The sequence below is a fragment of the Vidua chalybeata genome, chromosome 24 (assembly GCF_026979565.1).
Source record: "Vidua chalybeata isolate OUT-0048 chromosome 24, bVidCha1 merged haplotype, whole genome shotgun sequence".
NCBI lineage: Eukaryota > Metazoa > Chordata > Aves > Passeriformes > Viduidae > Vidua > Vidua chalybeata.
The window spans coordinates 5,673,146-5,697,748 of record NC_071553.1 but is presented as its reverse complement, the minus strand read 5'-3'; the positions used below and the strand labels follow the sequence as shown (position 1 = coordinate 5,697,748).

Here is a 24,603-nt window from a genome sequence, read left to right as displayed (position 1 = left end):
CCTTGCTCAGCTGCTGGTGCACACACAGCAATCAGCACCCAATTAGGGAGTCCTGAATAGCTGGGGCATGTCTGGGCTGTACTGAGATGAGTTAACTCCACGACCAAATCAAATAGGAAACTTTAGAATTGTGGAAAAATGGACAAGAAGCCCCATGGCAGCAGAGTCAGCCACCAGCCACCCTGTCCCCTCCCAGCCATCACACCCAGGATCCCCCACAGCACAGCAGAGAAATTCACACCATGCTAAAACTCAACACTTCAGTGCAAGAGGTTTCCAAGTACCAGCGCAGTGCAGTAAATCTGAAAAATAGATTTTATTTTTAACCAGTGGTATTGTGACATCTTATCTGGCATTACCAATTACAGCAAAATCCATGGATAGAAACAAAATAGCAGATCTCTGCTTCTGGGTGCAGCATGGTGCCCAGGCAGCTGAGCACAGCACGGCACTGGCAGCAGGGAGTTTGTGCCCCAGGGGCTCCCTCAGAGGACAGACTCCAATGAACCATTCCCACTCACACACACAGACACACCCACACACACAACACCGATAGTTTTTAAAAATCTTTAGCAATATTTCCGCATGAAATCACACTGTAGCATCTACACAGAAAATGGCTGATAAAAATAATCTTGCTGTAGGTTTACATAGTATATCTACATTTTTATTTGAATACCCAGACTGCTGGCCCAGCAGAAAAGGGACGTTTTTTGTCTTGATTTTGTTGGGCTGTGGAGAGTTTTATCCTAGAGCACAACAGAGCTGCTCTCTTCATCTGAGCCCAGACCTTTATTGAACTTTTGGCCTGAAGAGATCGCTGGGAAGTAGCCTAGGAAGAATCAATGGCTTTGTCATCCACGTCCCATCCCTTTGTGCTGCCTCTTCAAACACGGGGCAAAACCACTACAAAAACACTCTCTGCCCCACAGGTAACAAGAATACAAAATACTGCAAAAGCCTTTCTCCTCACATACACGGTTACATTGCCCACACAAGATGCCTGCAACAAATTAAAGTCTAAAAATGTTTCCTCCAGAAGCCCTAAAATTGGGCTCCTGAGTGCCCCAGCTACAGATGGAGCACACAAACATGCTGAGAAACCTCCCTCCTGCCACTCTCTAACTCTGGGCACTTCACTCATGCAGAGTCCTGGAAAATACAAAATATTTGAACCATGTTTGTATTCAAACATACTCCCTTCTCATGTTTCCTCGGGCAGAGATCAACCTGCTAAGAAATAGCCAAGAAGCTCTTACGTGAGAGGATAAAAAAAACTTCTAGTAAATGTTAGTTTTATGTATATAAATATTTGTATTTATAGATATAGACAGTGAAAGGGTGACTGTGTGTTTATGCATGCTTATTTCTTTGCTTTGGGTTCCAATACTTCTAAAAAAAAAAAATCTTTTCGGGAAATAACTTAAGTTCACAAGATACTATAGTAATTTCTTTAAAGAACGTTTTTTACACTTGATCTCACAAGAAACCTTTCCACCCAAGCTCTCCTCCTCTGCAGAGAGAAGGTCAGAACAAAGAAAAAGGTGCATGTTTCTCTGTTGTTGGACACGACATCCTTCCCTCGTTGAAGCCTCTAGGATGGCAGGTATTTCACGAGGAGCTGCAGCACAGGAGGAAGGGTGCTGTGATTTTATGGCACTGCCTGAGGTACTCAGCAAATGTTTCACTGATGATTGAACTGCCCCCAGTGCCATCCCCAAAAAGTAAGGACAAAAATCAAGCAGCTCTACATGCACATACAGCTACAACATGCAAAAACACACCACCTTGTAGGGAACAGAATACACAAACGTGTGGCTAGCAAGGATCTTCCCCAGCCTCTGGCTCCTGGAAGATAATGCTGAGAAGCCTCAGAATAAGAGGAGGAGGAAAGTGAAAAACGCAGGAATACCCAATCCAGGGGTTGAAGTTGTTGCCTCAAAGTTACTTCCCAATTACATTGAGTTCATGCCTTTCTACCTGGGAGCCTTCACTCAAGAACAGTGGGTCAGATTTCCACCCCAGACTTCCTTTCCCCTCTCTCCCCATTTATTTAAGGCACAAACATATTTACAGTTTCAAACAACATCTTTTCATGTTCCAAGAATCAGGCGCCAGAAGGCCTCTACACTCTGCTGTACCAGGAAGATCTGGATGTAAATCAGACACCTGGCATTGAACAAGAACATCCCTCAACCCCACCTTCAGTCCTGAAGAAAACAGAGGACTCTCTAAGCCTATAAACCAACTTTCATTCTTTTTGAGGTTACTCAGTTGTAGGAGAATTGATAAATGGCAATGATTGCAACCAAACCTTTAACTGTCACCCTCCTCACCTCACCCCAGCAGTGCAGACTGGTGGTGCACTGTTACTCTGGAAGAACTAAGTGCAGTCAGAACAGGTCTCCAGAGGCTTGCCCCAGGCTGTACACAGAATACAAGAGCATGCAGCATGTTTACATAGACTCAGCTTCCTTCCCTCCCCCCTCCCTCCCCAGTTCAACACACACAAAACCCCTCCACTAAGGAGAATATTGTTGTGATGAGGCACTTGAACGATAATTGGAGAGTCCCTATGAAAAGGCCTTCCCTTCACAGTGAAGTGGGACAAACAGAAGAGAGCAGTTTCTCAGGACTCCATCTCCTCTTGGTCAAGCGGGGGTGGCACAAAGCTGATTACTTCATCATAAGTCAGGCCTGGGGGGGAGAAGTGGGACAGAAACTTAGCAGCAGAACTATGACAGCACTACCAGACACACCTTCATGCAAGAAAACCTGCAACAATCTCAAGTGCTCCAACAGCATTTTAAACAAAAAGTATTGTTTAATTAAGACAAGAAAAGAATGGTTACATCGTTCTCAGAGACCAACACACACAATAAAAGATACTTCCAGAGCACTGAGGATGTGAGTAAGTTTGAAAACAAGGATATGTTTGTGTGCTCCTAGTAGTAATTAGTTACCAGGGACTATGCTAAATATGCACACAGCATGGGGTAGATTCACTTAGTGTAATGACAGAATCAACAGGATGCCCACATTTTTATCACTTTCTGCTGTGCCTCTAACCATGGCTTAGCTGAACCTCAGCTCATGGGACAGAGAGGAGAAGACTGAGGGGAGACTCAAGGTCTGAGAGGGGCAGCTCCAATCTCTGCTCTCTGTGAGCAGTGGCAGCACCCAAGGGAGCAGCTGGACCTCTGCCAGGAGGGTTGGGCTGGATATCAGGGAAAGCTTCTTCCTACAGAGGGTGCTGGGCACTGCCCAGGTTCCCCAGGGAATGGGCACAGCCCCGAGGCTGCCAGAGCTCCAGGAGCATTTGGACAATGCTCTCAGGGATGCACAGGGTGAGATTCTGGGAGAGAAACTGACAGTCCTTACTGACTGTCTCTCCCCTGCCCCAGACTCACTTTTCCATTCTTCAATCTCAAGTTCTCTGCTTTCAAAGGACTGGTCATAGGGGTCTGCCACGGGTTCATCGTCGGGGTCGTGGTACTGGGCGAAGTAGGCGTGGGCCAGCGCCTCCGCGGCCGTGATGCGTTTGTCCGTGTCCAGGACCAGCATCTTCTCCAGCAAGTCCACGGCTGCAAGAGCACCAGACAGAGAGGATTTCTCCCATGAGCTGTGTGACTCTACTCTGAAATGTAAAACTCCTAAAAGCCCAGCGTAGATGAGGAATCTGTAGTTTCTCAGGACCCACCACCATCCAGCATTTTCTTCTTCTTACACCCTTGGCCCACACGTCCTTCATAAACATAACCCTGTTCTGCACTACTCCTGCAGCCAGAACAAAGCTTTGGGAATCTCCCTGTCCCAAGACATGCTAGCTTCAGTTTCAGGACAATTTAATAAACAGATCTTACCCAGGGGATTGGCACCAATAAACACGTTTTCAAAGTTCATTTTCGGCATGTAAGACAAAGACTGGATGTAGTTTCTTGCCTGTGGAAATAAATGCTCTGTTGAAGTATCAGACAATATCCAGTCAGCAAGACCAAGTACTTTTCAACCATCCTGAAGCACTGGTTATTATGGTCTGTCTCCTTGCTCACTCTGACACCTACTAAGCACATCAACATTACCCTGCCCCAACTAAGGCACTCAAGACAGTAGAGGAAGAGCTGACATTACTTGTGGTAAAGACTGGAAAGCAGAGAGGTGCAGAAGAGCTGACTCCCGTGTCCCAGCAAGGCTGGGTGCAGCCTGCTGTCCTTTGCTGAGCTGCACAACACAGCACACAATGCAAAAGCAGCTCACAGCCAGGCTCTCCTGAGTCTTACACATCTGTGGTAGAGCACGCACTGTCCAAACCTCACAACTTCATTTAGTACAAAGATCTTGCAGAAGAGCAGGTAGTTAATTGCCCACCCCATGCCACATGCAAGCATTTAATTCACAGAAGTGGTGAACATTCTGAGTGAAGCCCTGCCCTGCACACCCCCTTCCTCTGCTCAGATCTCACCTCGTGGCTGGGCATCCTGTTAATGAGATATGCAGGGGGCGTTCCAGTCAGACGCATGATCTGCTGAAGCTGGTTAATATCTTAAGTGCCTCGTCAAGGGCTTTGTTAAAAACAGTGCAAAAACCATTTCAAACAGAAAACAGTCGCATACAAAAGCATCTCTTCTGCAAACCACAAGGCAAAAGCCATTCAGGCAGGGTCCACTAATTTTTTCAACTACCTGTGAAATGTTCAGCAATTACACGAGTGAACACTTAAAGCAATGGAGAATCACTGCTCAGTTGGTAACTGCCAGTACAGAAAGTATTTCTGTCCAATGCAAGTAGCATTACACTCCAACAAGGTTGTGTTCACATTTCCCAGCAGTTTTAAGCCATCAGAGTAGAGGTTTCCTTTGGCTGAAGCTACTCCACAAAATTTTCCCTGAGCTGTGCAGCTATACACAGCTTCAGGAAAAGGAACAAAATTAAAACAGAAACAAAAACTCTACCCTCTGCACTGGTTACCAGCGTTTTGTTGTTTTTTTTTCCTCTTGCTGCATAGAAAGTGCTTAAGTTTCTTGTGGTGCAAAATGAAACTGGCTCACAACTGACACCTTCTGAACAGCTCCGAGTGCCCTTTGATGTGGGCTGGGTGACAGAAGGCATTAAATGCAAAATTAGCAAAACATTAGCATTGCATAAAACAGAGTTAGCAGGTATCAGTGAACAGGGAAAGTGAGAGTCAGTAAAGTAATGCAGCAGAAAACCAGGATTTGTTATAGTGACACACGCAAAACCATCAAACACTTAAGAGTTTTGCTTTCCCCATACAATGGGTAAAGAGTAGAAACAGTATTTTACTGCCCTTTATTTTTTTTTCATACAGACTTGTTGCAGACCCGGATAAGAGCAATTTTTATTTTTATTGTGCAGTAATGTTTAAAAAAAGACCCACTTCAACTTACACATGCAAATTAATCTTCTGCTTAATTTAGTCAACCTTCCATCTTATGTCTCTTGCTAATCCCCTGTACTTAAAACACCAGAGAAGCCTTAGGGTCAGTTCACAGGGCAACCAAATCAGTCTGGGTTATTCAGCTCTAATCTCTCCAAAGGTGGAACATCCCAGGGTTTTTTACTTTGGTGGCACATTCAGCAAGTTGACCAATTTATCCCAATTTGCACTGCACATCCCTTCAGCAGGTGTTATTCAAGGCTCATCTCACATTTGTATTTACAATCACTGTTACAAGAACATTAAGCTGCAGCACAGCATAATCTTCTCAGCACTTTCCACAGCTCTGATCCTCTGCTGCACCTCACGAACAGCAGTGACCTCAGTGCTCACTGTGCATTCCCTCTTAGTCCCTGCCTCTGATTTATTCACTCCTCCTTCACGAACAGGTAGAATTAAAGGCCATTTTACACTGTCTTTGCACAAGTTCACAATTCAAGATTCCTGCAGCAGAGCAAGTGGCTGAAAATGGAGGTCACCCTCCCAAAGTGACTGCAGGAAGCCTTTTTGCTGCTCCCTTGGTAAAAGGGCTCCATACAGCAACACCCCACATAGCACAAGTGAAGAGCAGACTCTGCTGTGTGCCCTGGAACAGCTGCTACAGAAAGGCACCTAAAAAGCATTTTCTGCTACAAAAACAAAGATATGGCAGCAGTGCTTCAGAAAGTAATCACACTACAGAAGGGACTCTGTGTGTTTAGAGGATAACACACCTGCTCCTGTTTAGAAAGATCCCTAGGTTTGCAATCTGGAGAAATAATAACTGAGACAAGCCTCAAGCTCTTAGCTGTGAAAAATACTTCCCCAGTAACACTGATGATAGAACAGATCACAAAGCATAAACCCACAAACTGAGAGAAAAGTCACGAAGCAGTAAAATGAGAATATGGAAGGATGAAATCATAATAAAGATCAGATACACAAAGCATAAGAACTTAAAGCCATCCAAGAGCAAAGAATTACAAAGGAAGAAAAAAACCAGAAAATAAATCCCAACACATTCTACAGATAAGTCTACAGGAGAACAACACACAAACTTGGGACTTCTGAAAGGGCAGATATTACAATCAAAGTGTAAACTCACAGACTCTGAGGAGATTTTCTTCAAAAGCTCAGGCCCTGGGGTTCCAACGAGTCTCAAAATGAGCTTCAACTGATCAATATCTAATGATGGACCATAAAGGAAAATGCTGGGAGAAATCAAAATGAAAAGCGCAACAAATCACCCTATTAATGTTGAAAATTAATTCTTGCCAAGGCCTTGACTGAAAAGCTATTTTAGGCAAACCATATTCATCCCTCTTGTTACAACTGAATATAACTGAGCTCTCTCTGTATCAGACAGATTGAACATCTTGTCTACAGATACCCCACATGCATGGAATTGGGCACTGCATCCTGAACTATTTTGGAGCAGAAATCTTTAGCCCCACTGGCAAAGGCTGAACTTCCATGCTCCCTTCACCCCCTCAGGCCCCACACCAAGCTGCAATTCACAGGATTAGGTTGCATTAGTGACAGCTGAAGTAAAGCAGAAGGCTGGAAAGGGTAGGCACTCATATTAAGAAGAAAGTCAAGGTTTTTTGTAAACACCTTCCAAGCTCATTCAGCCACTTCTAAAGCTCGGGAGGTAAGGAAATGATTGGACCCTGCAGCATCACATCACCATGGGCACACCCTGCCCACGGCCAGGGCAGCTGAGCTGCTGCAGCTGGCACAGGGTCCTGCCCTGGCACCTCCTGGGGACCACCAGGGCAGGGGGATCAAACCACCTGAACATCCCTTCTGCCCTCCAGACCTGCTGGAGCAGCAGGGAGAAACAGAGCAGGGGCTCAGGTTTAACACATCTCTGTGGAAAGCTCTCAGGATGGAACACTGCAGATGGAAGAATGTTCTACCAGGAACAGAGCTCCCAGCAGGCCACGTGCCAGCCTGAGCTGTCCCCTTTAACAAGGCCCAGGTGACAAAACACACAATTGAGGGGGGGGAATCCATCAAAGACAGTTTTATGTCTAAATCTCAAGACACTAAGAAGACACAAAGTATCCTTTTAAAAACCATCAATGCATAATCTCCCTTCTTCCCTGAATTATCCTCCACAGGGATTTCAGACTCTCCATAATGTTTATATTTGCCTTTAAAATTATACCAAAGTAGTTACACGAATTTTTTTTAGACAATCTTGTTTTCTGGGATCAATGCCTCCCTGATGGCTGAAGATACAGCTGCAGTTCCTTCTTAGAGTGTCTTTTGAGTACTACAAGAACTTCAAAAACTGTCACCTGTTTAAAAAACCCTACAGAACAACAAACCCTGTATGAAGAAAATCACCAATGCTTTGCTAAAACCACCATCTTTTGAGGTAAACTTTGGTCTAAATTTTAGCTATCAAATTAATTAAGAGCTCTGGAATTAGCACTTTGTCAGAACAGCTGAATTAATTTTTCACTTGTAAAGGTACTTGGCAAACTTCTAGCTACTCAAAATCTAAAAGTAAACCCAGTACCTAGTTGGATTTAGCACGGCTGAATTGCAAACTCTGAAGAGTCAATGCTTAAAATGAGATCAGAATATCCAGTCCTGTAAGAGAATTAGCAAAGGGCACTCTACTAACCACAACTGGCTCATTTCAATTAGGTTTTCTTCTGAGCTATTTAAAACAGTCCTTACTTCTTTCACTTATTGTGCAAGCAGCAGTTGAAGTGCAAATTTTAGAGTGTTAACATGCCACAGCTCAGTTTAAATATTTAAGTTATTTAAAGGCATTTAAAAGCCTGTGCACTGGCGTGCCAACAATATTGCTGCCCTGTTTGCTAGTGGAAGATACTTCTCAGATAAATAAGAAAAACCACAGACTATGGAACTGGCAGTGCCAAAACCCAACCCTGCTTCTGGTTTTAGGCCTGCCATCTATAACCTGCTGAACTGCAGCATTCTTTAACTAACTACAGGGCCCATCACCTCCCAGAGAAATGAGCCACAAGCAATTAAAGACAGGAAAGAATTTAGTAAATACAAAGCAGAAGAAGAACACCACCACATGTGCATGGAGAAGGAAAGCACAGCATGCAAACCCCAGTGCCATCTTCAAGGTACTCCCAAGGACTGATGAGGGATTCTAAAATTCAGAAAATAACCTGCTATCACCACCAGCAGCAAATCTCAGAAGATTGTAACAGCTTATCCAGGCAAAGCAAAGTTCCAAGTTGTTTTAGCTGCCATCACAAGCAAGAATAAGGTGTATCAGAAGAATATGTAATTTCAGACTGGTTAGTTATCATGGAAGTTTCAGAATACTGATTAAAAACAGTAAAAAAACCACTCTCCAGGGTTTAAGGGAACACAAGTCATACAAAAATGCTAAACTTGTACAAGAAAAATCCAGACATTCTTATTTTTACTTTATATGATTTTTGTGCAAGTCAAATATTCAAACAAAGTCAACTTTCCTATTTATTTCTATGAATCATTCACATTCAGAGCTGTAAAAGTTTAATATACATGTTTAACAGAAACTGATCTTGGCATCAGACAGATACAACAATACCAACAAGAAAGCCTCAGCTAAGCCTCCCATGCACAGAATAAGTTGAGTTGGAAGGGACCCACAAGGATCAGAGTCCAATGCCTGAAGGACTCTGATTTTTCATCACCTCATTTTTTTGGTCTCTGACTTCTTTCCCACAATCTTGATCCCTTTCTCCAACTCCTGGCAGAGATTTTACCAGTATTAAGAGATCCATCTTTCATCCAAATGCTTCTACCATAGATTACAATATGAATAATTCAATTACCTTACATTCAGTTGTAAATATTAGAAGTACTTCAGCAATCCTGCAGAGCTAAACCCAAATTAACCACAGGGTTTTTTCCTAAGAACATCTCAATTCCTGCTTTAAGTCAATGACAGCTGTGTTTAGAATCTCTACAGATTCAGAAGTTTAAACTCCACATTCATTTATCAGAGGCATAATCATCACAGACAGCACTGAAGATCATCATTTCAGAGTCCAACTTAATTACTTACCTGATTAAATGAATTTACAGCTTACCTGCACTGAACGGGTGCATCCCCAGCTGTACAAAGAAATATGTGATGGACTGTGAATAACATCACAGCATTTCTGCCAAATCCTTGCTGAAAGGGACCAACACTTCAAACAAGAGAACCATCTGAACAGGGGGATGATCATCCTGAGAAGCCATTACATATTCTGTCACTCTAATTTTGGAAATGTAAGGCTACACAGTTGAGAAAACTTACATCTTGAGACCAAAAAGCAGGAACTACTTCAAATGTTCAGTTGTCAAACAGGAGCAGTTTCCAGCAACACAGAGTCACATTGCCTCCAACTGCACAGGGAATTTTCTAGAACTGCAGTGGATTTGGATAGATCTCATCCCTGGCAACTGGACATGAGGCAAACGTACCTTGAATTATTCATGTTAATATTAACTCCAAAGTCAGCAAGTCAGCAATTGTAGGGTGACACTACAGGAGGAACAAGGGCCTCTACAAATCTGTGGGTACAATGAAATTATTAAGAGCCCAGAACTACCCAACAGGATCTAAATGTGGAAAACCCCTCCAACTCTCTCCTAAAATAATGCACATATAAAGAATTCAAAGAGCCCTCCAAGACAAGAATAAACTAGAACTGACTGTTATCTTAAGTCTGCTTGCTGCCTTTGGACGTCAGCAAATCTGGAGTGAAAGCCATCCAATCCCTGGGTAAGTGTTCCATGCACTAACAAGATTCAGAACCAACCCCACTCCCCTTTTAGTTTTAACCTCCTGATCAAAAAGCACCAACACAGAAGGACTGGAAGAATTACAGTACTACAAAGTTGTGTCTAAGATAGGAAAGGATTGGGTCTGTTTTTCTTAAATCTAAGCAACTCAGAACAGAAAGAGCATTTAATTAAAAAGCATTTCTGCCATTTGCAAATGAAATTGAGCATTTAAAGTAAATCATTACAAGCATCTGCTGGGAGACATAAATTAATGAAGTACCTTATTATGATAAAGCAAATAAATTAGATCCTAGAAGTAAACTTCATTTTGCATTGCAGATATCAGTGGCTTTAATTTACAGCTAAGAACAGAGTTGGAGAAAAAACTTCTCAGACTTGGAAGAATCACCATTTTGTTCAATTCATGAAAACCTCAAAATAAAACCATGCAGCATTTCTTGCACATTGAAAATCCTATTACAAATATTTTAGTTGCAAGCGTCAAGTCCTTTAAACTCTGAAGTGTCACTGTTGCTAGGGTCAAATAATGGCAATGGCTTAAAGGCTTTTGCTTTGTTTGAATGAATAATTCTTGGTATCTCAGTTTTTCTTAAAAGAAACAAAAAAAAAATCTGTCCAAACCAACCTACACATGCTGAATCAACAGATAAAAATATACCAGCTTTTGTTTAATTCAGTTTGTGTCTCTGACAACAGAAGAATACAGCAGAGATGACTACACAGCACAGTACAACAAATTCAACAAATTTAGAGAGAAATGATGAGATGGAGTCAAGGAGAAAAGGAGGAGAGGATAAAGTCAAAGCACACTGAAAAGAGAGGTGACACTGTGAAAGCTGGAATGAAATCTTCTCCTCAGGAGGGAGTTTTGGAACCCAGATGCTTTCTAAATGTAAATAAACAGAAGGCAGCAATTCCAACACCAGCTTTCTTTTCATCCAGTGCTAACATACTTGAATTAACTGACACAAATACTAACAAATTAACAGAAGGTTTTAAAATGAACAAACTGTGGTTGAACTAATAAACTTTGGTACAAAGTGGGCAGTGTAATTTTCTCTGGCAAATGAAAGCCCAATTTCTAGGCAATGAAAGATCTTGCCAGTAGTAAATTACACCCCAATCTTGTGTGGCTGAGCAAAAATTTTAACTGCAACAATTTGCATCAAGTCTCACTTCCAATTTCCTGGGGAAAATATGACCAAATCTCACAAAGTTCTCTCAAATTTGCCAAAGTGTCCTACCCAGTCCACTCTGATGAGGCAAAGAAATATTTTGGAAAGATCTTATTCAAGGTTGAATTTTCACATCAGTACAAGCACACTGTGGAAAAAGGTTCACAGTCAAGCATGGAAATGGAACCTAAACATTTCAGAGCAATTTTAATGAGAACCTTGGCACTAAAGAATCTGCAAACCCACTGCTCTCACAGCCAGGATACCTCCAGGAGAAAAGAAGAGAGGCCAGAAGGGAATCACATTTGCAAGAAACCTGAAGCATGAGAGGATTCTTGGCAGACATCCATGCAAGTATTAGCGAGAAACTCAACTAATAAATTTAAATAAACTTAAAGGAAAGTAACAGAAACAAAGAGTATATCAATCTAATGAGGACAACAGACAATAAAGAGGAACAGATGTGCAGCAAAATCAAGAACTCACCTCTTTGTACTGGGAGTAAAAGAAGCCATTAATTTAAAAACAAACAGAAGTCCGTAACTAAACCCAGAACTTATTTTCTTGTCAATTATGTGAAAATGAAGATCTAATTTCAATTTCAAAAAAGAAATTACTTCTAAAGGATACGGTCTGTGCCAGGGAACAATGTTCTTCCAGTCAACAGCTCAGCCATAATGCATCCCACTGACCAAATATCAACTGAACAAAATAAAACAGAAAACAAAACATGATGCATAAAAATACAGCCTGAGCAGAACCATCCCATCCAACCAGAGCAAACAACTCCATCCTGAAACAGTCTCATGGCACTGAAGCAATCTGAAATACATTGCAAGCTAACTGATACTGTTCTGTGCCATCTAAAACTTGTACAAATAAAGAATTCAAGATCAGGCAACTCTTCCTCCAAACTATAACATGACCTGAACACCAAAGAGCTGGGGAGGAATCTAAACCAGCAAAGAGGAAGAAATCTATCCAAGAGGACTCTGAGGAATGGATTTGCATGTGGCCTTACATAAATGCTACCCAAACAACCACCAACTATTTCACTGATGATACAAGACAAGCCTACACAAGTGCAAGAGGGGGGAAAAAACCCCATAAGGTACTGATATATGAAATTGGGGTAGCACATCATTTTCTTTGGTGCTCTCCTGTACAAGAACTATTCTCAGGCTGTGATTTTCTTCTCTGCACCTGATCTGCAAGTATGGAGAGAAGATACTGGAAACTGTGAGGAAGATAAATCTGAGAAGAAGTGGCTAACAGGAGAGGAAAGGATGGGAGATTTATCCACTTTTTATCATTTCTTCACACTATAGCTCCAGACATTCTCCTCAACCAGACACATTCCAGTCACTTACTTTAAAAACCACTCTGCTAGGAAAAGCAAGGGGTAAGTGCTGCCAATATTTTGCTGATTGCAGTTTCAAAGGTTCAAACTCCTGGTGGATGCTATCACAATGATTCTTAACTTCCATCTGACAGAAAGTGGCTCAAACACCAACTCCAAAGCATAATTACCAAGAGTGCCAACTTATGCAATCAAATGAAGGAGGAGCAAGGACAGCCTCTTTTTTCCCCCCCTCACAATTCAGCAACTTGACAAAACACAGCTCTCGTGCTGGCTAAAGGCTTTACCTGTCTGGTTGTAGTGCATCCAGTTCAGCATGATCTCAGGAGCCCGGTACCACCGCGTGGCCACGTACCCGGTCATCTCATCGTCCGTGTGCCGGGCCAGCCCGAAATCCAGGATCTACAAACACAGAACACCAAGCCCTGCAGGGCAACAGTGCAAACCACCCAGCACAAACAAGCAGGCAGCCACTGAACTGGGCACAGGAGAGGGGGGAGAGCTGCAAAAACAGATTATGAAACCAAATTTCACAACCTGTGAGAAGACACTAGGCTAGAACAGCGTAGGACTCGACATAATCAGAATTCTGTCTGGGTATCTTGTCTCCAAAACAAGTAAACAAACTAAAGCTGTTAACTCTGCACTTTCATGATGATTCACTAAAAACACAGGACCAGATACAAAAACCACATCCTTACAGCTCTACAGCTGGGAAGCATATTATTACTTTTCTATGAAAGTATTTTCAAAAGGAATTGTTTTGACACTTAAGTTGCAAGGGGTATATTCACACGGCACTCACTCAAATCTCAGTCAAATAAATCAGATTTTTTAATTACATTACCTTTAGCTCACAGTCTTCATTAACAGCTAGGTTACTGGGTTTTAAATCCTAAAAAATTAAACATCAGCATTAACAGTGGAGTATGTGTTGTTTCACAAGCTTGAAGTAGATAAAATTGTAAATGGAGATAAAAATACGAATTCTAACTGAGTGCAAATACTAACTTTGGATAAATTATTTTATCAGAGTCAGAAATCTCTTCTGTGGTTCTCAGAAGTGTCACATATAACCAAAAATGGATAAAGGCAACACCAGTGCTGCATATTTGTATTTAAGAGAAAATCTAATTCACAAAAGAAAATTATGGATCTTGACAACCACTTCCTCTCTGTTCAATCTTTTTACTACTTAACAAAAAAAATTCTCAGAAAATTTTCTCTGGTTTCTCTTGGTGCTACATTGTAGAAGTTCATGCTTCATTTTTAAAAGATATTGTTTCACTACAGGAAACAATCTCAGAATGAATACTTACCCTGTGTATTATGTCAGCTGAATGGATGTACTGTAAAATAAGATGACAAAATTTATGTAACAGTCCAAGCAGCCACCTCCTCATCTCTTCCCTGGAAACTCCTGCCCTACCCCAGCCCACACAATTCAGATGCTCCAGTCTGAGCAGAAGGAACCAGCTGTGTGTCTGTGGGTTCCACCAGGTGGGTGTTCCAGTTTGCCTCTCCTTAGGAACACCCGGGAGTGCTGCCACACCAGTGGAACAACACAAGTAAACAAAACTGAAGAAATGGAAAATTCATTGCCAGAGCAGAGCAGAGGGCATCACAGCTCATCACTTTCTAGACTCTGCCCATAGGAACACATAAAAATGATAGGTAACCTTACTGATGCAGAGCTCCAGAGAGGCAGAAGTGAAAGAAGAATAATAAAATGTTATTCTACAATACTTTAGGGAAGTTACAGAAGCCCTATGCACACATCTGAATCTCTGAGGATGTAACATTCACCAGGAACTTCCATCCCCCATGGTGAGCTGTCCCCATTGAGGGAAGACAGGGACACTCACCTTCAGGCCCCGAAGGATCTGGTAAATGAGAAACTGCACGTGGTCATCAGTGAGCTTCTGGCATTTCACAATGTTGTTCAGGTCTGCTCCCATGAGATGTGTCACCAAGTACCTGTGAACAAAAGCCAGCACGTGGGCTATGAAGCAATCTCTTGAATAGGATTAGGATAAAAATTCCCCATAAATCTGTCCCAAAGCACGTTGTTCAATGAAACATAGATCGTGACACTTTAAATAACAGCAAATTAGTAGAGTGATTCCAACAGCACTGGACAGTAAAGCACAGCAAGTGAACAATTCTGACAAGTCCAATAGCTTAGGATATACTATAACTTTGTGCTGGAATTCAGGATTCTTTGTGAGTGATGGCAGGCAAATTAAAGAGACAAATATTTCTGTTATAACCTGGGAGGTGTAAGGAGATAGAAAAAGCATTTTGTTGCAATCTTCAGAGAAGTTACCTACACATCATTGAATTCTTCTAGTGATTTGGCAGGGGTGAACACGTCCAATAAGCCAATCACCTAAAAAGAAAAGAGTGAAGAGAAAAGCTGTGAAATATATTTATAGCATACTACAATACAGTTACTAAGATCCTTTGTGGCACTGAAGTATTTATTCCAGTAGATGTTTCATTTCCATCTGTTCAGTGTTGTGCTTTGTGCAAGCTAACAAGACCTCCTGGAACTTGAAAACTTGATGCAGGCACACGTGAGAGCTCTGCAGCTCCATTTACTTGCTCAAATCATCATGAACTAGATATAGAAGATATAAAAAAAACACCTTATGTTCCAGCCCCTCAGAGCACCACACCTTCCACATTTGCTGGTGTGTTCTGTGCCACATAACACCAAATTTTTTTTTTTTTTTTCAAAATTGTAATCTGAATAGTCAAGACAGTAGCATTAATATGCCTGCCTGAACCAGCTCTGATCATCTCTGCAGGATTTTTAAATCACAACTTACATAAATTTCCCACAGATAAATGAAGGGATGATGAACTGATAATATATATATATCTGTAAAAATGACTTAACTGCCTTTTATTAAAGATAGGCCCTTTGCAATGCCAATCAAGAAATATTAATGAATCTCAGTTGTAGTCACAAACTAATTTTCAATGCTTAACCTCATCAGCTTTTTTTGGTGTGTCAATAGATAAATCAAAGCTTTCCTGTTTGAAGAATATCTCAGGCATGAGAAAAGGTGCAGAAAGAAACTCCTGAGTACTACTAGGGTTTTTTACAAGGACATGTCATGACAGGACAAGGGGCAATGGCCTTCCACTGAGAAAGGGTAGATTTATGTCAGATACTGGGAACAAATTCTCCCCTGTGAGGGTGGGGAGGCCCTGGAATGGATTCCTAGAGAAGCTGTGCCTGCCTCATCCCTGGAAGTGTCCAGGGCCAGGCTGGGTGGGACTGGGAGCAGCCTGGTCCAGTGGAAGGTATCCCTGCCATGGCAGGGGGTAGAACTCGATGATCTTAAGGACCCTTTGATATTTGTATGGATATTAAGCAGGATCAGAAGTTACCTCTACTGCTGAGACAATGGTATCACACAGGAGGAATTACTGACAGCAATACACACATGCATCACAAGTTCCAGGGATGTGAGCCACGCTAAAAACATCAAGATGATTTATGGGATACCAGATGCTGACTGCAGTGGTCAGAAACCACACCACACAACCATTCCTGCCACAGCAGAAGTTCTGAACAGATCAGCCAAGGAGATCCTTACAATCAGACTATGCTTGCTTGGCTTTTTGTGCTAGGTAACTGTCCTGGCTTTGCTCAGCTCATGTCCAAAGAGTATTTCCCTTCTGCCAAGCCAGAGTTTGATGGGACAAAAGAAATCAAGAGCCTTCCTTTCTTCTTGGTGTTCTGACAGCTCTACCAAGAGCTGGTTATGAGAACTTCTGCTCCATTGCACACAGAATTTGTTCCAAACACCATGCAGTATAAATATGTTGGCATGTTATTGTCACACACAGAGGAAACTGGTCATGCAATTGTCTTCTATACCAAATGGAAGCTTTATCAAAAAATAATTCAATATAACATTTGCCACATTCAGGTTTGTTTCCTTGTTGATTATTTAAGTAGATGGCTCATATAAACAGCCATCTAATTCATCTAATTTCCACCCCTTCATCACCACCCCTTTTTTCCTCCCTATTTTACCCACAGGAATCTAATGAATGTCTGCTTCATAACTTTCTGACACAGGCAAGCCAAAAAAAAAATTATTAAAAACCCTCCAGAAGACACTAAAAACAAACTTTGGAACTTTCTTTCTTTAAATAAATGCTTAACATTACAAAAACTGCAGTTTACTACAAGTAACTAGGAGAATGTAAGTGACACCACCTGAGTCCCAAATCCTTATGAACTTGCTAAGTAGTAATTTTGAGATTATTCTAGAAAATACTACATTTTTTTCATACAAAATTGGTTATTGTGGGTTTTTTTGGGGTTGGTTTTGTTACTCTGCATGATCTTTTAACAGCTCTAATACCTTGGACTACTGCAAGCTTTGCATTCAGCATGAGGAAAAAACCACATGCACCAAGAAAAAAGCAATCCTGGTGGATGCTCAGTCCAACTTGAGGAAAGCATTTCATGAATTTGCTAAGTAGTAATTTTGAGATTATTCTAGAAAATACTACATTTTTTTCATACAAAATTGGTTATTGTGGGGTTTTTTGGGGTTGGTTTTGTTACTCTGCATGATCTTTTAACAGCTCTAATACCTTGGACTACTGCAAGCTTTGCATTCAGCATGAGGAAAAAACCACATGCACCAAGAAAAAAACAATCCTGGTGGATGCTCCAACTTGAGGAAAGCTTTCAGAGCCTCTCCCTGCACTCACATTTTCGTGTTTCATGTGCTTGAGCAGCCGCAGCTCCCGGTAGGTTCTCTTGGCGTGGATGATGGACTGGAAGGGCCGGGACAGCTTCTTCACCGCCACTCGCAAACCAGTTTTTGTGTCAAAGGCAGAACTGCAACACAGAGCAACCACGTTATCAAATGAACTCTTTATGAATGCCTTCAAACCCACACTTATTCTAGACACTGAGTTACAGGCAACACCATTCCTCCAGTCAAAATTATTTCTAGGTACCCTGGTCCATAACCTGCATGCCACCCAAAATCTTCACGATTTTACACAACTGTTGGTTTCTGCAGAAAATGTTTAAAAGATGAGTCTCGTCCACACAGTAAAGGGAAATCTTGTAGAAAGAAAGAGAAATGTTTATGACTTTGCTGTCTGAAGTGCTCTTAAACATAATTATGCACTAAAACTCTGGAGAGAAGAGTACTTGTAAATACTATCACTATTCCTAAACATATTTTCAAACACCACACTTGGTCACAAAATGCTATGCTCAAAATACTATTTTCATGGTTTAAATCCACACAAAAATCCAGGACTTGTGCCTAATAAAATCAGTTATGATTGTTGTTAATCATAACTGAAGCTGAAATTAAATTTCTTTGGTAAATCCCATCCAATAACCAAGTTCTCATACAAAAGTGCATGTGAATGAATGACACGTAGCTGTACATTATCAAAACTTGTCTCTTTAGCAGAAACCTTGTACATACAAATAGTATTTTTTTCTTAAGAGTCCATGAGGACTTATTTAATCCTACTCAGTAACTAAATATATATGTATAGTACAGTAAAAGTATATTTTAAGTAATTTCTTATGCAACTTATAAAGCTCTGGTCTGTCCAAAAGGAAGGAGGAGGAGAAAGAGAGGATATGAAATGAACACTTCACTCAAGGCAACAAATATGGGGAAAGTATGGCATGGAAAGAGTCATACAAGGACAATACTGGTTGATTTTCCTGTCCTATTTATGATTCAGGTGAACTCCTGATTCCATTTAAAAGTGAGTATGCACTAGTTCTTGATAAACATCATGCAAAAAGGAATGCTACATATTTATAAAGGTGAAGTGTGAAATATAAAGCTTAATTAACAAAGCTCAAAACCAATCACAAGAGCAGTCCTAGAATAAACCCACAATTGCATATGCAAACCACAACGCCCACCCCACCAAAGGAGCTATTTGAAATAAAGGCAGCTGTCATTTACTTTTAAAGCAACCACCAAGAATTAACCTGCAAAACGACTCCTTATCTCAAATTTGCCCGGTTTCCAAGGAATTTGGTAAGTGAAGTTTATGAGAAATAGAAAACACAACAGCAGCACCCTCCTGTGAGCAGTGACCCTTCCCCCAGGCCCCGGCAGGGAATGGAAAAACCCTCTGTGCACAGTGCAAGAGCATCTCCCTTTCTATAAAGGGCATGCACAGAGTGGAAAGACCTCTCTGGAAAACACACAGGAGTACACCAGGTCACACAGCAGCAACCTGCCAGAGCTGAATTACTCAAGCTGCACCACACTGGCTCAAAAAACACCCATTAGCAACTACTCCCACATGTAAGTTATGCTTTACACCTCAGCCAGGCACACAAAAGAAGCCATCAAGCATTCACTTTTTAATGTTGATTTCAAATTCTCAAGTTTTCACGCATCACTTGGGGAAAAAAAAAAATCAATATTTAAGCGGCAACACTTCATGAAATTTAGAATTCAATTTTTTTTTCAGCCTCGGGTAAAAATCACCATCTTGTAATACACAAATATCCCTAGTTCGGCCTGAAAATAGATGCCAGCATATTACTGATACATAAGGTGTTTTCTAGGACTTAGAGCAAAAATAAGAGTAGTCATCATCATTCAGCACATGCTGCTGTAAATTAGTCATGGATCTTCACCAGTTTCCAAACACCTCAGGTACAAAATGCAGCAAATACCAGTAACTCTTTCATCTTGCAAAGAAAGGGATCCCCTGCATCTCAAACCTCCACAGCTCCAGAGTCAAATTTCTCTTTTGGTTTCCAAGATTTTGAGCTTTTAGAGCCACCAGACATAAGCTATTTCAGGATTCAGATGAAATTCAGTTTCAGGTTTTAAATTACATTTTTTGGGGTCATATCAAGTCACTGTGCTGTTTTAGTAGCTGTACAACCTCCAAGGGAACTGCAGTCAGCAGTACTGGTTAAACAGCACAATGCACAAAGCTCAGGAAAGAAAATTGTGTGTAACTGCACATTCACAATCTAGACTTAAAGTCAGAACACAAAGTCTGGTCATATTTGAGGCCTAAAGACTATTTCCCCCACAGATAAATCACACTGAGTAATTTTCTGCCAATACAGATAACTGGCTAAAGGTTCCTGCAGAGCTACAGAACAGCTGTCAGCTGGAGAACATTTTAAAGACCACTAAGCTGCCTTTCATCACAGACTTTAAAACAGCTGCATTATATTGATCACATTTCAGCTAAAGAAGCCCAATTAGGAAAAAAAATTGCATGACCCACAGTTTTAAATCCCTTTTAAAACAAGATCAGCACAGATTTAGAATTTATCACATTTTTTCTAACCTCTTACATAGTACTGTGCTATAGCAAACAAACTGCATCCACCTCACCCTAAGTGAGCTAAAATTACAATTCTGATCTAACCTGAATTGAATCCAGAACACAGGAGGTAGAAGAAAACAATTACTTTGAGAACCAAGTAACACGATTACTTATAAGCACAACTTATTTCAATATTAAATAATCAGAATATTAATTTTTGTGCAAAGGCTATTTTGCTAAATATAGCTGCTCATTGCTAGTGCCTCTGCAAATGCCCAAGCTCACTGAATCTCCTTAGTGCTACCTGGGAAGTTAATTTATGCACTCCTATCAGACAGAAAAACACAGTTAGCACCTGACAGTCTATTTTTCACTGCAGTCACTTCTGCACCCGCACTTCAGTCATCACCCTCCCAACACACTAAAGAAGTTGCAAATATCATTCTCCTGTGCTAGATTAGCTTCTGCTTCTAAGAAAGCTGCAATAAAAATCTCTCTATAGGACAGATGTGCTCTCACTAATTTCCCTTCTTAATATACCAAGTTCCCCTACAGTCCAAACTCCTTGCCAGCCCTTTCAGAGCTCTGCTCACAGCTTTTCTGTGCCTGCCCTTCTCCTACTCAACTCTCCCCTCCCCACACATCTTCTGCCAATCCTTCCTGTGTGGCTGCTTCATCCCACTCAGTTTTACAGCTCTGTTCCTATCACTCCTCACACATCTACCACACCTTTCTGGAGGAGCAGGCACCTGTCCCTCCAAGCACACACACAGGATTTGGAGGCACTTGCACGCTTTGATAAGGGATTAGGAAAAAAAATCCACAGAGGAACTGTTCCTATAAATGTGGTATTTAGGGTTATTCCATTTCCTCTAGACCCTAAGGTTTTAAAAATTCTTAACTCTATAGTGTTTCTCTGGGAGTTCTCAGTATCCAAGAAATTCAGACTCAGTGTTAGTACAACTGTGGGTTGAAACGGGAAGAAGTCACAGGTTTTGGAGGACTGTATCACCTGACAGTCTATTAAAAAAAAAGCTAAAAAAAAATCTTATGCAAGATTTTGAGGAAGAGTAAGTCTTGGCTGTTCAATCCTTTCCAAATTACTTAAGGCAACACAGATAGCTTGCAAAGCAATTAAACCAAACCCCTTATTTTACAAAGGCATCAATACAACAAAGAACAGCTGCAAAAACATAACAATTAAGTAAACTAAGAGTACACCAAATGTGCATCACAGCCTTTTAGAAATTGATGGGAAATTTGTGAAAACATCATTTTGCTTAGCTCAGAGCTGGCTGAACTGTGAGACTTCCCTCCAGCACACGCAAGAAATGAAGCAATCCTCCAACTGAAGTGTGAGTCACCAATCAATCCCATCTCTGTTCAGCAACTTCCCACTGCAAGATGTTGTATTGTCTAGGCCCCTCTCCTTACGTGAAATATTACAAAATGGATATGTCAGGAACCCTTTTTTCAATGCAGGCCTGGTTACAAAAGCCATGCAAAAGACTGTGTTGAATAAATACACAAAATGTTGCAAGAATGAATGAAATAGCATTTCATACAACAGGTGCCATGGCAATTGTTACGTGACTTAGCAAGAATCAATCTGAGGATATGTGTAGATTTTTCTCAAAGTTTTGGAACTGAATCCCTATTTGTATCTCTAACACTTGTAGTTTTTAAAAAATGAATCCTGAAAAGTACCTGAGCTGGCCATCTGAACCTCATTCTTCCAACACTGCACACCACCCCTCAGAACACACTGCAATATTTGCTCTCATTTCAGGCACTGTCTCAGGCTGCCTGCAGAAAATGCCTCTCCCTCCATCCACTGACTCCCCAGTAGTCAGGTTTGTGTATCAGGGAGCTCCAAGCCATACCCACAGCACATTCAAAGCAGCCTACAACAGCTCCATCGTCTAAGTGACTCATCTGGCAGCTTAATGCTTCCTTTTTTATTCATTTTCCTCTCCACTTTCTGGAGATTCCTCATTTTCAAATGCCTCATTTTGACAACTTAAACAACAGAGCATTTGATTACATTTGAATATAATAATGCAGTGAACATACATGAAAATATATTTACCATTTTAAGGACTGTTAAAACACCACTATGTACTATCCCAACAGTGGATACACCAAACCTCAAATGAAGCTAGGTAGCTTTTTACTGGAGAGAAAAAAAAAATCTCTAAAGGGACAGAGCAGAACAAGTCCTTGCAAGAATACCATAAATAATGTGCATCACCACTAGTGGCTTAATAAATGTCCATAAACATGCAAAAGTTTTTGTTGTTTTCTTGGATTTTTTTAATTCTGACATACTTTCCATATCACTATATCTTTTCTGAAAACTATTTTTAGAAGAACATACAGGAAGCCATTAACATGGACTGTAAAAAGACTCTGCCACATGTCTGAAATTGCATCCAATACAAAACTGTTTCACTTGGTCTGAACAAAGTTGCACAATCTTTGAAAGTTTTGACACAGCAAAACAGGAAATTCATGATGCAAACTCTTTAGTTCCTGGTTGAAAACAAACTTTGCAACTATTGCATATACAGTGGAGATTGTAGGGAGGGGGAAAAGAAAATAGGAGTGGGGTATATGATGTAGGATCAACCTTAAAATACAAAGACAAGGCACCAAGCAAATTAATTTCCGATTCCATTTCAGGAGTTGCATAACTCTGTGACACCTACAGGAGTATTTATCAGCTGTGTCACCAAAAGAAACCTGTCTATTCTTTTCCAATCAAAATAATTCTATAATCATATTAAAAAAAAAATATACCAAACCAAAAACACACCTCAGCAAGTACACTGGCTATTCTTGCTACGACCAGCCTGGTTTACTTTTATGAAATGCAAGCCTCTGCACACTTCAATCACAGCATTTTAAAAAATGCAAGTTATTTAAGTTCAATTTACCAACAATTTTATAACAGGTTAAGAACAGCTGAGCATTTCATTAAAACTGTAGCATGTGCAAAGGAACTTATTTTCTGTACTAGCAGAATGCAGCATGTGTCCCTCCTTATAATAAAACTGATACCCATAAGGAAAATTTACATACTACATTAATAAAAACAAATGCATGCCTGCTCCAACACAACAGCAAAGCAGCTTTGTAATTATGCACCCATATTTCAAAATTCTGCTCACACTTTGACAGAACCAAAGAACACAGAATAAAACCCAGAATACTCAGGTGGAAGATGTTTCTTAATCAAAGCAGGCAGTAATCTGTGAGCATTTAACTAAATGACTGCTAAAGTCTAGAGTCAAACTGATTCAAATACTACCTTGTCTTTAAGGTTAAGCAAAGTATGCAGCTCCATTTATGTTTAATGATCCACCGCAGTTCAGCAGAGAAGCTACAAATTAAGGACGCATTGAATCTCACACACGTAGCCTGGTTTGTTCCTCTAAGGTAAGCATTAAAAACTAAACTCTTCACGCTCCCTGTATTTCTGCAGGTCTCATAGCAGGACTTTACTCTCCCAGGGAGCACATGCTGCAGTAATTCTATAGCAATAAAACGAGTCCTCCTGTGTTCCTCTATTATTGCCAAGAAAATATCGGTGCTTGTAAATCCACTATAACAAGTCAGGAATACAAAAACAGCCCTCCCAGCATTCTCTCTATTTCGTACCTATCAACAATTTCCAGATGAAAATACAACTGACTCAAATATAATCTATCCTCCAGGTCCAGAAAGAAACTGGGACAAGAGCTGCCAAGCCCTCAGCTCTGCAAAGCCAGCTATGGGGGGGGGGTTACCAGGCTGCATCCCTCTGCACTCCCCAGCTCCTGACTGCAAGAAATCACACTGAAATGTGTCCATATGAGATCATTCGGGGAGGGACGGGGGGGGAGGCAGCCGAGAACGACACATTATTATCTTCCCCTGCAAAAACGCTTCAGAGCCACCTGCCATGTGGTGCAATCCCCGACGCATTCCAAAGACGAGACTGCGGCTTCCCGGCAGCACCGCGCGTAAACCCGGGAGGAAAAATGTCTCTTGCAGGAGGCCGGTGGAGAGCTGGGGCACAGGAAGCCGCGGGCGGACAGAGGAGCCCCGCTCGCCGCGGTGCCCACCCCGCGCGGATCCCTGCAGGGCACCGGGACCGCGGGCCGGGGCAGCGACCTAACGCGACCTCCCCCGCACTGCCCCGTCCCCCACCCAGCGCTCACCAGACGGAGCCGTAGGCCCCGGAGCCGACCGGGGAGAGGTTCTGGTAGCGCTCGGGCACCTCCCACACCGTCTTGTTCAGCTCCTGCCGGTAGAACTTGGGCCGCTCCTGAGACATCTCGGTTGCGGAGCCCGCCCCGCCCGGCCCGGCGGGAGGGGGAGGCTCTGCCCGCGGCTGCAACAGCACCGCCGCCGCCACTACCTCCTTCTCCTCCTGCAGCGGCGGCAGCGACTTCTTCCTCCCTTCCTTCCTTCCTTCTTTCGCTCCCTCCCCTCGGCGCTCCCGGGCGGGGGCAGCCCCGCAGCAGCGACGCCCCCGCAGCCGCCGCCGGCCTCTCACGCCC

At 41.8% G+C, this 24,603-nt stretch overlaps 1 protein-coding gene across 2 annotated transcripts; it reads right to left on the bottom strand.

Moving 5' to 3' along the window:
• Window positions 1-297: 297 nt before the first annotated feature.
• Window positions 298-24,603, bottom strand: MAPK14 (mitogen-activated protein kinase 14). 2 transcript variants are annotated; one of them, XM_053963998.1, is made up of 12 exons: window positions 24,262-24,603; window positions 17,489-17,618; window positions 15,079-15,137; window positions 14,614-14,725; window positions 14,068-14,097; window positions 13,596-13,643; window positions 13,036-13,150; window positions 12,019-12,090; window positions 6,543-6,622; window positions 3,864-3,942; window positions 3,411-3,584; window positions 298-2,697 (listed from the first exon to the last, which is right to left on the bottom strand). In XM_053963998.1, the coding sequence occupies exons 1-12, from the start codon at window positions 24,375-24,377 to the stop codon at window positions 2,630-2,632; spliced, it is 1,083 nt and encodes a 360-aa protein (XP_053819973.1). In that variant the 5' UTR covers window positions 24,378-24,603; the 3' UTR covers window positions 298-2,629. The 2 variants fall into 2 exon arrangements, with proteins under 2 accessions (XP_053819973.1, XP_053819974.1); XM_053963999.1 differs by lacking the exon at window positions 6,543-6,622 and adding an exon at window positions 4,463-4,542.

Excerpts from the sequence above, each read along its gene's own strand:
- MAPK14 (XM_053963998.1), bottom strand. The coding sequence starts at position 24,377 with ATGTCTCAGGAGCGGCCCAAGTTCTACCGGCAGGAGCTGAACAAGACG. Across the intron at positions 12,091-13,035 it reads GATGCACTACAACCAGACAG|TTGATATTTGGTCAGTGGGA; the intron begins GTAAAGCCTTTA and ends TATTTTGTTCAG. Across the intron at positions 3,943-6,542 it reads AGAAAATCTCCTCAGAGTCT|GCAAGAAACTACATCCAGTC; the intron begins GTGAGTTTACAC and ends TTATTTCCACAG.